This window comes from Mobula birostris, chromosome 2 (assembly GCF_030028105.1).
Source record: "Mobula birostris isolate sMobBir1 chromosome 2, sMobBir1.hap1, whole genome shotgun sequence".
Classification (NCBI taxonomy): Eukaryota; Metazoa; Chordata; class Chondrichthyes; order Myliobatiformes; family Myliobatidae; genus Mobula; species Mobula birostris.
Window position 1 is genome coordinate 112,573,243 of NC_092371.1, and position 18,296 is coordinate 112,591,538.

The 18,296-nt window shown below is 40.6% G+C and overlaps 1 protein-coding gene across 1 annotated transcript in view; it reads left to right on the forward strand.

Moving 5' to 3' along the window:
* cdc40 (cell division cycle 40 homolog (S. cerevisiae)) overlaps nucleotides 1-18,296 on the forward strand; it is a 139,580-nt gene that overhangs the window by 21,314 nt on the left and 99,970 nt on the right. The window contains exon 3 of the mRNA XM_072246415.1: nucleotides 11,183-11,312. Coding sequence (XP_072102516.1) covers nucleotides 11,183-11,312 — 130 coding nt within the window. The remainder of the gene's footprint in view (nucleotides 1-11,182; nucleotides 11,313-18,296) is intronic.

An 18,296-nucleotide genomic window follows, 5' to 3' on the forward strand; every position in this document is an offset into this window, starting at 1 on the left:
ATATGTATGGAATGAGTTTCTAGAAGAAGTGGTTGAGGTACATATAATAACAAAATTTATAAGGCTTTTGCATAAGTAAATGCACAGGAAAGATTGAGAGGGATATGGGTCAAACACTGGCTAATGGAACTAGCTTGGTTGACTTGAATAAGTTGAGTCATCAAGCCTGTTTCTGTGTTGTATGACTTAATAACTCAATGACATCCTAATATCTTTGTATGCAGCAGACTCTTTGTTTAACGCAATACTGTGATTTACAGTACCTGCTTGTAAACAGCGGACGCTGGCATCTTCATTTTTTCCTACCCTAACCTCAACTGCTTCAGTATTTTAAGAGCCAGCAACCCCATTCTCTTGCTCAGTAAACTTCAAAACCTCTGTAATTCGCATCCAAACTGCTACCTTCCAAATGATTAGAACATCTGCCATTGCTCTGGTGAAATGGTTTTTGTTGCCCATGGATTCAGATTTGTTTTAAAGCTTTCATGGTCTTGCCTTTTCCCTCCCAATCTCTGAAGCCACTCCAGTTCTACGAATGTTTTCTCCAGACTGTTCTTTTAGCTGTAGGTTTTCTGCATGCCCTTTCTTCTCATCTACCACTCAATAATGATGCTACTGACCCAGCCAGCCTCCCCAGCTCCCATAACTTTATTACAACCTTCCTCAAAATTAACCTCATTGTCCATGGATTTTCAACTTTGCTTACTACTGGCTCCCTTTATTGGCTTGATTTGATTTTCTGATTTTTGGGAGTATTGATTTCCTGTGCCTTATGAATGTAGCAAAAAATAGTAAAGGTCAAAGATCACATGTTATAGTATTTAGTGTAGATGAGACGAAAATAGTTTTATAGTTGTATTTAAATTTTATAGTCTTAAAAATATAAATGATGTATATAACAATTAACTCCAGTCTTGCTGATATTTAGAACTAATGAAGAGCCTTGACCCAAAATGTCAACTGTTTATTTCCCTCCATAGATGCTACCTGACTTGCTAAAAGTTCCTCCAGCATTTTGTGTGTGTTTTTGATACTTAGTTTTCTATTTGTTTATTCTAAGTGCTTAATAGCTGTAAGTTAAATTTAAAGTGCACATAGGGGACAGATGTTTCTTGGATTTGCACCTAGTGAAAATTTGGAGCAAAATAATATTTGGTACAATTGAGAAAGTTGCTGCATCATATTGATTCTTAAATAGTTCAGTAAATGTAGTTCAGCAACTTCACGCTTGCTTACTTTTTTCTAGACTACTAATACAAGACAGTAAACTTAAGGCAAAAGTTCAATTCTGAGAAAAAGCAATTGAAGTAGCATGGCATGAATGTTTACTTATGGATTTCATAGAATCATTAGAATTTACAAACTTCTATATCAAATTTGTTCTTCATAAATAGTAACAAATTTTCCCTGTGTTTATAGTTAGTTTTGGTTACTTGTATTGTTTTAGTACATTTAGAGATGTTTCCTCTGGACAATTGTTAAAATGAAGATTGCGGTAGTATAAGTCTTTGTAGAGTTCACTCAAGAGAAAACTAGTCCATTGTCCATGGAGAAGAGTTCTAGGTCCTGTAATTGAATAATATTAGAGCTGGTGAATCCTGTATCTAGGACTGTCTGCTGAGGCACTGTGGAAATCTCAGTATGTTTGTTTTCTGTATTTCTTTAGGAACTATGGTGACAAAGCATCTTTTTGGTTGTGTTTTGTGTAGGCATTGTATGAGCTAGACTGAAAATTATAGTTTGAAGTATTGAATTAGTGAATGTGAGATAAATGTGTAAAAGTCATATCTGTTATTGATAGAGCTAATGTGGAGAAGAATTTAAGGAAATAGTGAAAGAAGGATAAGAGAAACAAACTGTATGGGTGGGGCAAATACCATTAAAACAAACAGTTGTGTAGAAACAGGAGGAATTATATAGGAGTGAAACGCAAAGCAGACCAAGATAGATTTGAAGTATACAGAACATGAAAAACAAGACTGGTGAGGTGCAAATACAGATTGCCATACGGAATAGTGGGTGTTCTATGTGGATATCATAGAAGTAATGAGCAGAATACTGCACAAGCACAATTTGCAGCTCTGGGTTCAGTTGTGCATGAGGTCTGACTGCTGCAGGCTGTATATGGAAACTAAATATCAGATGTTGGATTCTAAGGCTCCACCCATACTGCCCTCACAGCATTTTGACAATTTACAGCTGAATTGCTTTTAGAGACTTGAGTTGTAACAGCAGTAAAATTGCAATCCATATGCCACATTAGGTCCACCATTGCTTTGGTCCCCTTATCTAAGGAAAGATTTGATTCAATTGCAGGTGATTCAGAGAAGATTCACCAGAATAATACCGGGTATGGAACTATCCTCCAACAAGATAAGCTGATATGGAGGCTTTTGAGACGGGAGCAGAAGAGGGTCATCGAGGTAGTACCAGACAGTAATAGGTATAAGGAGAGGTTGTACAAACTTGGATTGCTTTATCTGAGTACTCGGGGCTGAGGGATGACCTGATAGAAGTATACAGAATAATGAGGGGTACAGCGAAAGCTGGAATAGAGAGAAATAGATTGTGCAAACAGATAGGATTTGTTTAATTTGGTATCATGGTTGATTTGAATAGGGAACTTAAGGTAAAGGAACCTTTAAGAGGCAGTGATCATAATATGATAGAATCATCCCTGTAGTTTGAGAGAAAGAAGGTAAAATCAGATGCATCAGTATTACAGTGGAGTAAAGGGAACTGTAGACACATGAGAGAAGAGCTGGCCGAAGTAGATTGGAAGGTCATGCTAACGTGGATGGTAGCAGAGCAGCAATGCCTGGAGTTTCTGGGAGTAATTCAAAGGTACAGGACAGATACGTCCCAAAATGAAGTATTCTAAAGGGAGAATAAGGGAACCATTGGGTGACAAGTGGTCAAAGACAACATAAAAGACAAAGAGAGGGCATACAATATAGCAAAAATAGAGCATTGGTAAGCTTTGAAAAGACAACAGAAGGCAACTCAAAAAATTATGAGAGAAGAGATGAAATATGAAGGTAAGCTAGCCAAAAATATCAAAGAGGATACCAAAAGATTTTTCTGATATAAAAAGAGTAAAAGAAAGGCGAGAGAGTTTTTATTGGACCGCTGGAAAATGACATTAAAAAGTAGTAATGGGCACAAAGAAATGGTGCATGAACTTATTAAGTACTTTGTGTCAGTCTGCACTGTGGAAGACACCAGCAATATGCTGGAAATTTGAGAGTGTCGGGACAGAAGTGAGTGTAGTTGTTATTACTAAGGAGAAGGTGCTTGCGATGCTGATAGGTGTGAAGGTAGATAAGTCACCTGGAATTGATGGACTACACCCAGCGTTCTGAAAGAGGTAGCAGAAGAGATTGTGGAAGCATTAGTAGTAATCTTTCCAGAATCACTAGATCCTGGAATGCTTATGGAGAACTGGAAAATTGCAAATGTCACTCCACTCTTTAAGAATGGAGGGAGGCAGAAGACAGGAAATTATAGGCCAGTTAGCCTGATTTCAATAGTTGGTAAGATGTTGAAGTCCATTATTAAAGATGTGGTTTCTGGGTTCTTGGAGGCACATGATAACATGGCCAAAGTCGGCATGGAAATCTTGCCTGATAAATCTTTTGGAGTTCTTTGAGGAAGTAACAGGCAGGATAGATAATGGCGGGTCAGTGGATGTTGTTTACCTGAGATGGGCTTCTCAGAAGGACTTTGACAAAGTGCCGCACATGAGACTGTTAAACAAGATAAAAGCCCATGGTATTACAGAAAGGATACTAGCATGGATGGAAGATTGGCTGGCTGGCAGGAGGTAAAGAGTGGGAATAAAGGAAGCCTTTTCTGGTTGACTGCCTGTGAGTACTGGTGTTCTGCAGGTTAGTGTTAGGACTGTTACATGACAGTGAATTGGATGATGGAATTTATGGCCTTGTGGCTAAGTTTGCGGACGATACGATGATTGGTGGAGGGGCAGAAGGTGTTGATGAAGCAGGGAGTCTGCAGAAGGACTTTAGATTAGGAGAGTATGCAAAGAAGTGGCAGATGGAATATAGTGTAGAGAAGTGTATGCCATGCATTTTGGTAGAAGAAATAAAGGTGTAGAATATTTTCAAAATGGGGAGAAAATTTAAAAATCAGAGGTACAAAGGGACTTGAGAGTCCTTGTGCAGGATTCGCTGAAGGTTAATTTGCAGGTTGCGTTGGTGGTAAGGAATGCAAATGCAATGTTAGCATTCATATCAAGAGAACCAGAACAAGGGATATAATGCTGTGGCTTTATAAGGTATTGGTCAGACCACACTTGAGGTATTGTGAGCAATCTTTGCTCCTTGTTAAGAGATACAGCGCTGGAGAGGCCCTTCCAGCTCTTTGAGCCGACTGCCCCAGCAACCCCAACAATCAACAATCCCAATTTAATGCTAATTTAGTCATTGGACAATTTACAATGACCAATAAACCTACATGCTATATCTTAGGACTGTGGGGGGGTGGAAGAGCCAGAGCACCTGCAGGAAACCCACGTGTTCCACAGCCAGTGCGTACCAGAGTCTCTCTACTGAGGGTGCCAGGATTGAACTCTGAACACTGATACCCTGAGCTGTAATAGCATCACTCTAACTGCTGCTCCCCTTATTTAAGAAAGGATGTGCTGGCATTCTAGAGGGTCCAGAGGAGGTTTATGAGAATTATCCTGAGAATGAAAGGTTTCACTTATGACGAGTGTTTGATGGCTCTGGGCCTGTACTTGCTGGAGTTTAGAAGAATGAGAGGGGATCTCATTGAAATCTATCAAATATTGATAGGCCGAGATGGAGTAGATGTGGAGAGGATGTTTCCTATAGAGAGTGAGTCTAGGTCCAGAGGACCTATCCTCCGAATGCAAGTATGTCCCTTTAGAACAAATGTGAAAAGAAATCTCTTTTGTCAGAGGGTAATGACTCTATGGAATTAATTGGCACAGACAGCTGTGAGGCCAAGCCATTGGGTATATTTAAAGCAGAGGTTGATAGGTTCTTGATTAATAAGGATGCCAAAGGTTATGGGGAGAAGACAGGAGAATGGGGTTGAGGGGGAGAATAAATCAATCATGGTAGAATGGTGGAGCAGAGTCAATGGGCTGAGTGGCCTAATTCTTCTCCTATGGCGTGGACTTTGTGGGCCAGTGGGTCTGAACCTGTGCTGTATAAAACACATTGGGACTTGAATCATTTGAGATAAGAAGAATGAGAGGCAATCTTATTAAAGCATAAAATTGTCAGAGGGCTAGTCAGGGAAATTATTGGGAGGCTCATGCTTCCTCTCATGAGATCCTCCTGAATCAGAATGCTTTGTCTCAGAACAAGCGGTTGCCTACTTATGACTGTGTTGTGGAAAAATTGCGTGAGGAGTTGTGTTGAGGACTGTATACCAAAGAGGACAATCTGGTGTTCCCAAACAAAAACCATGAATGAACTGGGTGATCCACTCCCTACCGATGCCTGGGCCAACAAAACAGCAGATCTTTTCCCAAAGAGCTTAATACATTCTATGGATGTTTGAACAGAAGGGAATGGGTATGTCATCACCCACCGCAGTAGCATCCAGTGCACCTAAGCACACAGTCACGGTGTGGAAATAAGATAGATCTTCCTGAGAGTGAACCTGCAGAAAGCATCTGGGCCTGGATGGTGTCCCTGACCATGTCCTTGGATCCTTTGCAAATCAGCTGGCGGGAATATTTGCAAACATTTTTAACCTCTCTCTGCTTTAACCTGCAGTTCCCATCTGCTTTAAGAAGACCACTATCATCCCAGTACCTAAGAAAAACAAAGTAATGTGCTTCAGTGACTAATATCCAGTGACTCTGACGTCTATCATCATAAAAATGCTTCAAGATGCTTGTCATGGCATGCATTAACTCCAGCCTTCCAGACAAATCTTGACCAACTTCAATTTTCCTACTGCTGAAACAGGTCTACGGCAGATGCTGTCTCCCAAGCCCTGCACTCATCTTGAAGCATTTGGACAGTAACGACACCTACGTTAGACTTGTTTATTGACTACAAGCGTTGCCTTTCATACTTAATTCCAAGCAAGCTCATCACCAAAATCTGCAACCTGGAAGTCGATGCTTTTCTCCGTGTGCAACCAGATCATGACTTTCTGACCAACAGACCACAATCAGTAAGGAACAGCAACACCTCCACCGCAATTATCCTTGATGCTCCACAAGGCTGCATTGTCAGTTCCTCCCCCGCCCCCCACTTTACTCACTGTTCACTCAGATCCTGCTCTAACTCCATCTACAAGTTTGCAGATGATACCACGATTCATCTGAAACAACGGTGAGTCGGAGTACAGGAAGGAGACCAAGAGACTAGTGGCATTGTGTCATGACAACAACATTTCCTTCAATGAAAACCAAACAGTTTTGGGAAGGGGGCGGTGCAAATGTTTGTATCTACATCAACAGACTTAAGGTTGAGAGCTTCGAGTTCATAGGAGTAAACATCTCCAATACCCTGTCCTGATTCAACCATGTAGCTGCCAAGGCTATAGATACTCACCAATGCCTCTACTTCCTCAGGAATTGTACAAGAGTTGGGAGGTCATATTACCAGATGTTGGTCAGGTCACACTTGGAGGTAAGAGAATAGTCATGGATTATGTCCGTGTTATTGAAGAGAAAGTGCTTGCTATCTTGAGGAAAACTAGAGTGGATAAATCCCCAGGGTGTGATAAGATGTTTCCTCGGACCTTGTGGGAGAAATTGCAGAGACCCTCACAGAGATATTTAAAACATTCTTAGGGTGAGGTGTGGGAGGATTGGAAGATAGCTAATGTTGTTCTGCTGTTTAAGAAAGGCTGTATGAGTTAGCTGGGAAATTATAGGTTGGTGAGCCTTATATCAGTCTTGGGTAAATTTTTGGAGGGTATTCTAAGGGACAAGGAAAATCATTATTTGGATAGACAGGACCTGCTTAAGGATAGTCAACATGACTTGGCGTGTGGCAGGTCATGTCTAATAAATCTTATAGAGATTTTGAGGAGGTTGCCAAGAAGGTTGATGAAGGAAAGATGATAGATGTTGTCTACGTGGATTTGGCAAGGCCTTTGAGAAAGTCCCGATGAAGTAGTCAACTGGATTCACCATTGGCTTTGCGGAAGAAGCCAGAGAATAGTAGTAGATGGTTGCCTCTCTGACTGGAGGCCTGGACCTAGTGGTGGTGTGCCCCAGGGATCAGTGCTGGGTCCATTGTTGTTTGTCATCTATGTCAACAATCTGGATGATAATGTGGTAAACTGAATCAGCTAATTTGCGGATGAACCAAGGATCAGGGTGTAGTGAATGGTGAGGAAGACTATCAACACTTACAGCTGGATCTGGACCTACCAGATGAATGGGCTGAAAAATGGCAGATGGAATTTAATGCAGACAAGTGTGAAGTGCTGCTCTTAGACTTACCAGACTTACACAGTGAATAATAAGGCTCTGAGGTGTGAGGAAGGACAAATCTATCATTTATTTGAAGTGTCAGCACAGGTTGATAAGATCATAAAGAGAGCTTTTGGTACATTGGCTTTCATAAATCAGAGCATTGAGTACAGGAGCTGGAATGTTGAAGTTATAAGACAGTGTTGAGGCCGAAATTGGAGGTGTGCATTTCTGGTCACCGACCCACAGGAAAGTTTGCAGACAGAATTTACAAGGGTGTTGCCAGGACTTTAAGAATTGAGTTATAGGACAAGGTTGAATAGGTTAGGACTTTATTCATTGAAGAGCAGGAGAATGAGGGGAGATCTTATAAAACCATACAAAATTATGAGGGGTATGGGTAGGGTGAATGCTTGCAGGTTATTTTCCCCTCAGGTTGGGTGAGATTAGAACTAGAGGGCATAGGTTTAGGGTGAAAGGTAAAATGTTTAAGGGGAATCTGAGGGGGACTTCCTCACGCTGAGGGCGGTACGGGTGTGGAATGAGTGTGATTGATAGGATCATGAAGAGAGTTTTTGGCACATTGACCTTCATAAATCAGGGCATTGAGTACAGGAGTTGGTACGTTGAAGTTATATAAGACGTTGATGAGGCAAGGTCAATTGTAATACTTAAGTGAAGTTTGAATAGGTGCATGAATGAGAGAGTTATAGAGGATTGTGGTCTAGATGCAGGTAGGCAAGACTACGTGGAGCAGAGGGCTTGTGTCTAGAGTTTACAGCGAGTGGTGCAAAAAAACAAAAAATATCCAGTAAGTGGCAGTTCTGTGGACGAAAACGCCTTGTTAATAAGAGGTCAGAGGAGAATGGCCAGACTGGTTCAAACTGACAGGAAGGCAACAGTAATTCAAATAACCATGAATTACAACAGTGGTGTGTTATAATCTCTGAACGCGCAACACGTCAAACCTTGAACTGGATGGGGTACAGGACCAGAAGACCATGAACATGTAAAAATACACTCAGTGGCCACCTTATTAGGTACCAACTGAAACGAAAAAGGGGGTCATTGAGTGTGTATTACAAGTAACAGATTCTTGTAGAGCAGTGCAGGCCACTGTCAAACCACATCTCCACCACTACCCTCAGTTTTGTGTCAGGCTTACCAATACACTTGATCTCTGGATTAGTCTATCATGAAGGACCTTTTCAGATGCATTACCAAAATCAATGTAGGCAACATCCAAACTCAAATTTAGATTTATTTATCACATATGCCTTGAAACATACAGGGAAATGCATTGTCTTTGTTAACAACCAAGGGATGTACTGGATGCCACACATTCTGGCGACAACATAGCATGCCCACATAGCATAGCTTGGCAGAGTAATACAGAATCAATCAATATCTATCTATCTCTCTCATGCGCTTTCTTGCTCTCTCACTCACAAACCTCTTAACTCCAGGACAGACCTCCGGTCTTGGGTCTCCCAACTCCCCTCTCTAGGTTTCAGCCATCAGGCTATGATTTTTGGACTTCTGATTGACCCTCAGTATCGACCCCCAGACTAATTGATAATGGGATCCTGAACTCCAAGTTTGAACTCTAAATGACCATCCCTGGTACTTCTGTTTGCACTGATGATCACTCCTAGCACCCACCGACCTGGGACAGCTTGACATCCACAGATGTCCTTCGTCAGATGTCCAAGTCACTGGCCTTTGAGCACAGAGCAAGGTGTAGACTCCAAATGTCCTTCGTCACCCACCCATGTCGCTGACTTTTGAAAGCAGAGCAGAGGCCTACATCATTGTCCTTAAACTCTAACCTGACCCCTAACTCTCCTTTATCCCCAAAAGTATCCCTGTGAACTTAAAGAAAAACAACTAACTCTGAGCCACGATCCTGATGGAAACTGAAGTTCAGCGTCATCTTGTTCCATTGCTTTATCCGAATCAATGGTCTTAATACCGCCTCAAAAAAAGTATTTTTTTGTGAGATGGTATTGTGTGTTTCCAGTATTTTGATTTTTTTAAATTAAGGATGCTGGAAATCTGTTTTTTGATTTCATATGTCCTAATCCAAGTAGCAATAGCCCTGGAGATAATTTCTGTGACAATGCATGGCGGCACATTGAATGAATCTCAGGGTTGTATGTGGTGACATATATATACTTTGGTAATAAATTTACTTTGAACTTTGAACATTGAACTGAATCTAGACATAACAAAGTTGATAAGCACCTGCTTGTGTCATAATAACAAAGTTTGAAAATACTGTTCAAAGGTTCCTTTCCCGCTCGCTTGCACTCCCATTCCCTCACTCGTTTCCTGTTTTTTTTTAAACCATTATTTTTCACATAGTTAAGAATGAGGCAATATTTAACATTATAACCATGCTTCACAGTCCAAATACCTGATTTTTTCTGTACCAGGAGAGAATCTACTTGAATTTACTTTTGAGAAATATACTTGATCTTTAACTATTACTGTAGTTTTAAATGTGCTCACAAAACCTTTGAGAATTTGTTTAGCCAATTCTTTCAAACTTTGACCTGCTTTTAAGAGGTCAAGGCATTGGAATACTATATCAGCATAGATAGAGGACTTGCACAACTGAGATCCAGAAATATGGGTTAAGTTGTAATCTCTGGGATACCACAACTATTTAAAATCTACAGTGATGACTCTGATAAAGGGATCTGTTGTATTGTGGCCATCTTTGCTGTTGTCAAAAGATAGGTAGAAAGGTAACACACAAGTTGACGTTTCGGCCCGAGACCCTTCATCAGGACTCAAGGTGTCGTGGGGATGATGCAAAAACTTTGTGCAGTGATGTAAGTTAATGCGTGAAATGTGTGGTTATCCACTCCTGTGGGAAAATAAGATAAAAATATAGGGAACAAGTGTAGCTCATTTGGACTTCAAATGTACTCTACGTGTTTTGTTGTGGCTGAACGAGTCTTGGCCTCAGTACCATGTTCATGCACTCCCCATGTCCCTTGATTTTACAGTAATTCACAGGATGAAGAAGCAAAAAGCAGGACATTTTGTAACTAGAAAGAGACTACAGATTGCTGGGGTTAAGAAGAAACTAGGTGCCCACTAATATGAAAGATAGAATATCAGAAAAAGTAATTGGGAAAGCAGTTCATGTGAGTTTATGCAAAAGAAGCCTTCTACAACTGTACCAAGCACTGATGAGATTACACCTGAGGTACTGCATATAACTTGGTCACTGTTGTTTAACGAGGTATAGACTTCTACCGGAAACAGTTCAAAGAAGATTCAAATATTCCTTTTCCCTCTTATTTTCACTTTCTTCTTGTGCTTGAGAATAGTTCATGAATTCCACTTGGCAATATTTTTCCCCTTAATACCGCTGCAACTTTATTTTGGAATTAGACTGAAAAGCTTTTGATATCAATGTATCAACACTGCTCTGTAGTCAATGGATAATTGATTAACAATATGATGCTGCAAAATTCTGATGAGCATGTTTTCTTTTAATTCAGTTTCTTGGAAAGGAGTTGCTGAATTTTTTTTTTCTTTATTCACAGAGATACATTTTAACTAAATGGTTTTCTTGTTCTAATTTGATAGTTCATGTTCAGTTTACATTTCAGCATAAATATTTTAGTATAATTATTAAGTAAATGACATGCTTATTACTGAAATTACAGAGCAGTGACTAGAATAAAAGGCTATGTATTTTGAGTCAGAACAATTAATTGCAAGTATATAATATCTTTTCAGTTTGGACCAGTGAACCCTTTCAAGACACAGCAGATGGCTGCCCCTAGAAATATGCTGTCTGGATATGCTGAACCTGCCCATATTAATGATTTCAGGTTTGAGGAGCAAAGAAGGACCTTTCATACCTATGGTAAGCTCCAACTGACTCTTCATATTACGTTATTAGAAGAGGCTATCAATGTCATATATGGTCGTTTGTTGGACTGTTGTTTGTGCTATATTTTTATACATTTGCCTGATCAACTGAATAGTCCAGTATTTTCTATTTTTGTTTCAAATTTCATCCAGCTACAGCATTCATCTTTTTGATTGTACTTAATATAGATCCATATCCCTAAACACTTGAATCTTCTGTGACTACTTTTATAAGCATTCAGTATTTAACAGTAGTGAAATCTGTGACATTAATTAATTCGTACCAAATGAGAACAAAAACCTCAGCTCAGCTTAATTCTTTGGTATAAATTTACCTTAGTTGCTGGATTATTAGTTTGAAATATCCTGTAATTCTTCAAGGTATATATGGTTCAAGGTTCAAGGTACATTTATTATTGAAGTATGTATGCAGTGTACAACTCTGAGATTCATCTTCTCCAGACAGTCCCAAAACAAAGAAAATCATGGAAGCCATTCGAAGAAAAACACCAAACTGCCCCCCCCGTGCAAAAAACCCAAATTGCACAATCGGCAACAAGAACATCAACCCAAACACCCCCATGCAAAAATACAAATTGTGCAATCAGCAAAGGGAAGATCAAACCCTATCCCCCCCCACAATAAAAACAAATCGTGCAAGCTGCAACGGGAATATCAAACCCTCCCCCCCCCACAATAAAAACAAATCGATCAAGTGGCAACAAGAACATCAGACCCCAGACATCTCCCATACAAAAAAATAAATTGCGCAAACGGCCATGAGAACATTGAGTCCCAAGCCGCCCCCCCCCCCACCATTTTGCACTTATTTTACACCTTAGTTTACACCTATAAATTATTTTTATAAACTAGATTGTAAATGGGCTGAAGAAAGGTCACGAGATGCAGACCATAAGTGAGACTTCAAAGTTTATATTCTATAAAGAGCAATGGACACTTGCATTTAAATAGAACATTTAACAGACTAAGCCACCCGAGATGCTCACGTAAGCATAATTCAAAATTGCATTGCGTGAGAATCACAGATCAGTGTGGTGTGGTGTAGGTGGAAGTACAAAGAAGTTAGAGGAGGGATTTGTAGGATATAAGGCACAGCTGACAACGCTGGAGCTCTAAAATAATGGAACGGCAAGATATAATTCCAATTTTCAATGAATTTAGTTTTATAGAGAGTGGAGAATAAGAAGCCGGCTGGGATTTATTTATTTATTTTTATTGAGATACAGCGTGGAATAGGCCCTCCTGGCCCTTTGAACCACACTACCCAACAATCCCCCGATTTAATCCTCGCCTAATCACAGGACAGAAAGTTCTAGATGTAACAAAGAATCAAAAAATCAAAAAAACTATAGATGCTAGAAATCTTAAATAAAAGCTGAAAATACTGGGATGACTAAGCAGATCACTCAGTGTCTGTAGGAAAAGAAACATTTCTGGTCACAGACCTTTCCTTGGAACTGGGAAAGAGATAGAACAAGAACACAAATCTCATTATTTTTCCTGCCAATGCATTCTCTTATTTCATTAGTTTTCATTAGCTTTTGCTGGTTCACTCTGACTCTTCTCTCTTACATCACTTTCCTGTGCAGTAACAGAAGATGCAACCTGTCCTTTCACCTTTTCATTTCCCACTGTCCAAGGACTCGAACAGCCCTTTAAATGAAGGTTCATGTGTAGTTCTTCAGTGTAGAGTACTGTACACATAGTGGCCTCTTTTACTTTGAAGAAACTGAATGCTGATTTGATGAACACTTTTCAGAGTACTTCTGTTCAGTCCTTAGAGGTGACTTAAGCTTCCAGTTGTCTGCCTCTTTAATTCTCCATCCCACTCTCAATTTGACGTCTCTTTGTGGCCTCTTGCACTGTGAAATGGGGCTTGAACTAAGCTTGAAGAATAGCACCTGATTTTCCCTCTGGGTACGTTGTAGCTTTGTGGACTCAATATTGAATTGTGCAACTTAAGGTAACTTGCTTTTTCTGTCTGTAGCAGAACTGGCCGTTTCTACCGTAAATTGTTCACGTGTGATATTGGCTCAGATTTTCTCCCTCCATTAGCACTGCCTGACTTTAAGTAACAGCAGAGGAATTCCTTTTTATGGATGATACAGTGCACTGAAATTCCACTGTGCTGTGCAATGAATTTGCAAGTTATTGGTTCCTTCTAGTTATCTTCTAGGATTTTCATAGGTGGAATCTTTTCTTAAGTAAAGTTCCACAAAGAAACTGATAGTTGTGCAATTCGAATTACCGCAGTGCCCAACTTTAAATGATCATCCATCCAATGGGTCCATATGGTATAGGAACAGGGTTAGGCCATTCACCCCATTCTGCCTGCTCCACTGTTTGATCATGGCTGATTTATTTTCCTTCTGAACCCCATTCTCCTGCCTTCTCCCTGTAACCTTTGATGCCCTTACTAATCAAGAGCTTATCAGCCTCCACTTTAAATATGTCTAATAACTTGGCCTGCACAGCTGTCTGTGGCATTGAATTCCACAGATTTACCACCTTCTAAATGAAGTTCAAAGTAAATTTATTGTCAAAGTACATATATTTCACCATAAACAATTGAGGTTGTGTTTCCTGTGGGATGAATCCATAATAGAATAATAACCATAATCAAATCAGTGAAAGACTGCAACAACTTGAGCATTCAACCAGTGTGCAAAAGGCAACAAACTATGCAAGTACAAAGTTCAAAGTACAGTTGTTATCAAAGACTCTATAAATTATACAACCTTTGATATGTTCATTCACAGGTGGCCACAAAGTAAGATACACAAAAGAATCCAATTAAAGAAAAAGACATTTAAAAAAAATTAAAAGACCAACATCTGATATGCAAGAGAAGGAAAAAAAATTGAAGCGAACAATAACAATCTGAATCAAAAATTGATCCTCGGGTTCGAACCCTGGAGTAGCCTGGAGTAGGCCGAAAGCTTCGCTTATCAATTCATCATATTAGCTGACATGGAGTATAGCAGCTGGGGCAGTCTTCATAGCCTCAGTGCCCATAGAAGAGTTACCATTGTGGAGAGCGAGCAAAATTGGCTCTCACCTTAGATCCCGGCATCCTGTCTTTTCAGTCTATCTGGGCCGACGTTTAAATTGACCAAACAATGTTGTACCTCGCATTGTACCTGGGAACCACTTCAGCGAAAGGCTCTGGTGCTCTGAAGGAAGGACTGAACATCGCGAAGAGTGAGCAAAATTGGCTCTTGCCTCCAATTTGCACTGGCATTTTAAATTATCTAAACCGTGAATTGTACCTCGCACTAGGACCTGGCTACTGAGAAGGGCTCGGGGCCTAGACCACATCGCCCAGCAACTTGCTCTAGGCTCAGAACTCATCACCCAGCCTGAAGCCACACTCAAGGCCTTCAAACTGGCTTGGCGCTCAGGGCAATCTAACCTTGCATCCAGGCAGCTGTAGGGGTATTGGACTTCATTTGTTAATAATTCTGCAGCACACCATCTCGACTCATCCCCCCAAACTCGCCTTGCCATTACTTGCGCCCTTCACTATTTGCGGCGATAATTTAACACAACTTGCCTCTTAAAAGGAGTTTTAGTTGCGTTTTTAGTCGTTCTTAGCTTTTTGACTACCAGAAAGCTACAAAAAGATAGAAATAATAATAAGTAAGCAATAAATATCAAGAACATGAGATGAAATGTCCTTGAAAGTGAGTCCATAGGTTGTGGGAACATTTCAAAGCTGGGGCAAGTGAAGCTGAGTGAAGTTAGCCCCTTTGGTTCTAGAGCCTCATGGTTGACGGGTAATAATTTTTCCTGACCCTGGTGGTGTGAGTCCTGAAGCTCCTGTACCACCTTCCTGATGGCATCAGTGAGAAGAGAACATGATCTAGATAGAGGGTGACCCTGATAATGGTTGCTGGTTTCCTGCAACAATGCTTCATGTAGATGTCCTCTATGGTGGGGAGGGCTTTACCCGTGATGGACTGGGACTTATCAACTCCTTTTTGTAGGATTTTCCATTCGAATGCATTTGGATTCAAAAGTACAGTACAATACTCTGGAGGTGTGGGTACCATTTTGAGTGACCTTTCTGTACTTTCTGACTTCTGGACAAAATTGACATGGATATCTAAAAATGGAACTCTGCAGGGATAGCCTATGTGCCCAAATTTCAGAGAATAGAGTCCCCACTTGCTGGTCAGGTCTTGCAACCCTTCTGTTCTTATATTAGGAGCCAAGTTTCATCTTGAATTACTAAATTTTGCTGTGAGAATTCAATTTTCTAAGCTTGGATCAAACTATGTTACGAATTAGAATCAAATTTAATATCACCTGCATTTGTCATGAAACTTGTTAACTTTGCAGCAGCAGTACAAGGCAATACATGATAAATAAACAAAAAAAACTGAATTACAATAAGTGTGTGTGTAAAATATATAATAGTTAAGATAAGTAGTGCAAAAATTAGATACTTAAAAAAAGCAGTAAGATTGTATTCTTGGGTTCAATGTCCATGTAGAAATTGGATGGCAGAGGGGAGGGGGCTGTTCCTGAATCGCTGAGTGTGTGCCTTCAGGCTTCTGTACTTCCTTCCCAACAGTAACGATGAGAAGAGGCATGTCCTGGGTGGTGGGGGTCCTTGATGCTTTTCTGAGACACTGCTCCCTGAAAATGTTGTAGATACTACAGAGGCTAGTATAGGTGTCCCCCGCTTTTCGAACGTTCGCTTTACGAAACCTCACTGTTACAAAAGACCTACATTAGTTACCTGTTTTCACTAGCAGAAGGTGTTTTCACTGTTACGAAAAAAGGCAGCACACGAAAAAAAAACAGCGCTCCTCCCCCGGATTCGGAACTGCATTCTAGCCGGCATTGCTTAAACACGTGCCTGTGAGCAGCCGTTTGCAAGATGAGTTCTAAGGTATCGGAAAAGCCTGAAAGAGCTCATAAGAGTGTTACACTTAGCGTAAAACTAGACATAGTTAAGCATTTCAATCGTGGTGAACAAAGTGAGTTTGGCTTGATGTTGAAGAGGTTTTGGCATCCCATGACCAAGAACTGATAGATGAAGAGCTGATGCAATTGGAAGAGGAAAGGATAACAATCGAAACCGAATGCAGTAGTGAACGGACCGGAAGTGAAGTCATCCAGGAACTGAACGTGAAGCAACTGCGTGAAATTTTCGCTGTAATGATAAAGTACGACTTTAATTTTGAAAGGGTACGTCAGTTTAGGGCATATTTACAAGATGGTTTGAGTGCTTACAAAGAACTGTATGGTAGAAAAATGCGCGAGGCTAGCAGTCAAGCATACTGTCGTTTTTCAAGCCTTCCACATCAGCCACAGCAGAGGATGAATCACAATCTTCACCATTGAGGCAGGCAGACATAGAAGAAGATGACCTGCCTGCCCTGATGGAACCAGAAAACACCTCAGTGTCCCACTACCCCAATCCCCGGGCTGTGGACAGATACTGATTCACGGAGAATGCAGCGGTAGCCGGGAGGCACCCAGCACGTCTTTAAGTAAAAAGCCAAAATAAACAAGCCGATTGCATCGCCTCTGATCTGGGCTGACATTTACGTGCAGGCGGCACCTAATTAATTAGCTTGTTTATTCCGGCTTCTTTCTTAAAGATGTGTTGGGTGTGTCCCAGCTACTGCTGCATGCTTCGCAGATCGGTATCGGTTTGCTGCCTGGAGGTTGGGGAACCACTGCAACACCCCAACCTCCAATGACTCAGCCTAACACACCATCATCAGTGTGCTTGACGCTGCCTTCCCAATTCCAGTAAGTGATACTACACTGTAATACATTATTTCTACTTTATATAGGCTGTGTATTTTTATGTGTTATTTGGTATGATTTGACAGCTTCATAGCTTAAAGGTTACTGGAGAGAGTGTTTTGCCAAGAGCGCTTGCGCCGTGTTTCTGCCAAGAGCGCTTGCATGAGATTTTCGCTACGGAGAACAGTGCAGGCAATGATTGTAGAGAAGTATTTCTACTTTATATAGGCTGTGTATTTATCATATCGTTCCTGCTTTTACTATATGTTACTGTTATTTTAGGTTTTGTGTGTTATTTGGCATGATTTGGTAGGTTATTTTTGGGTCTGTGAATGCTCAGAAATTTTTCCCATATAAATAAATGGTAATTGCTTCTTCGCTTTACGACATTCTGGCTTATGAACCATTTCATAGGAACACTCTACCTTCAGATGGCGGGGGAAACCCCTATGATGGAGCTAATTTTACAACTCTCTGTAGCTTACTATGATCCTGTGCAGTAGCTCTCTCCCCCCGCTCCCCCATACCAGACAGTGATGCAACCAGTCAGAATACTCTCCACAGTACATCTTCAGAAGTTCTTGAGTGTTTTTTATAGCTGCATCGATATGTTGGGAACAGGTTAGATCCTCACAGATAATGACACCCAAGAACTTGAAATTGCTCACTCTCTCCACTTCTGAGGATCAGTTTGTGTTCCTTTGCCTTACCCTTTCTGAATTTCGCAATTAGCTCTTTTGTCTTACAGACACTGAGTGCAAGATTGTTATTGCAACACCATCTAAGATCATTGCAATACATTGAATGAACACTTCAATATTAGATCTTTCATTGTTTGATACATAGATCAACAACAAAGCAGCATCTGAGAAGAGGGGAATGAAGTTAACATTTTAGGTTGCTAATCTTTTACCAGAACTGAGAAAAGATAGAAATAAAGTAGACTTTATATCCAATATTTTACCACACCACACAGAACTGAATATGTTTATAGAAGCTATGGATATTAGATAAGCTATTCAGTATCGCCCAGTAACACTCACATCTACAGAGATGAAATGCTTTGAGAGATTGGTCATGACGAGACTGAACTCCTGCCTCAGCAAGGGTCTGGACCCATTGCAATTTGCCTATCACCACAATAGGTCAACGGCTGATGCAATCTCAATGGCTCTTCACGTGGCCTTAGACCACC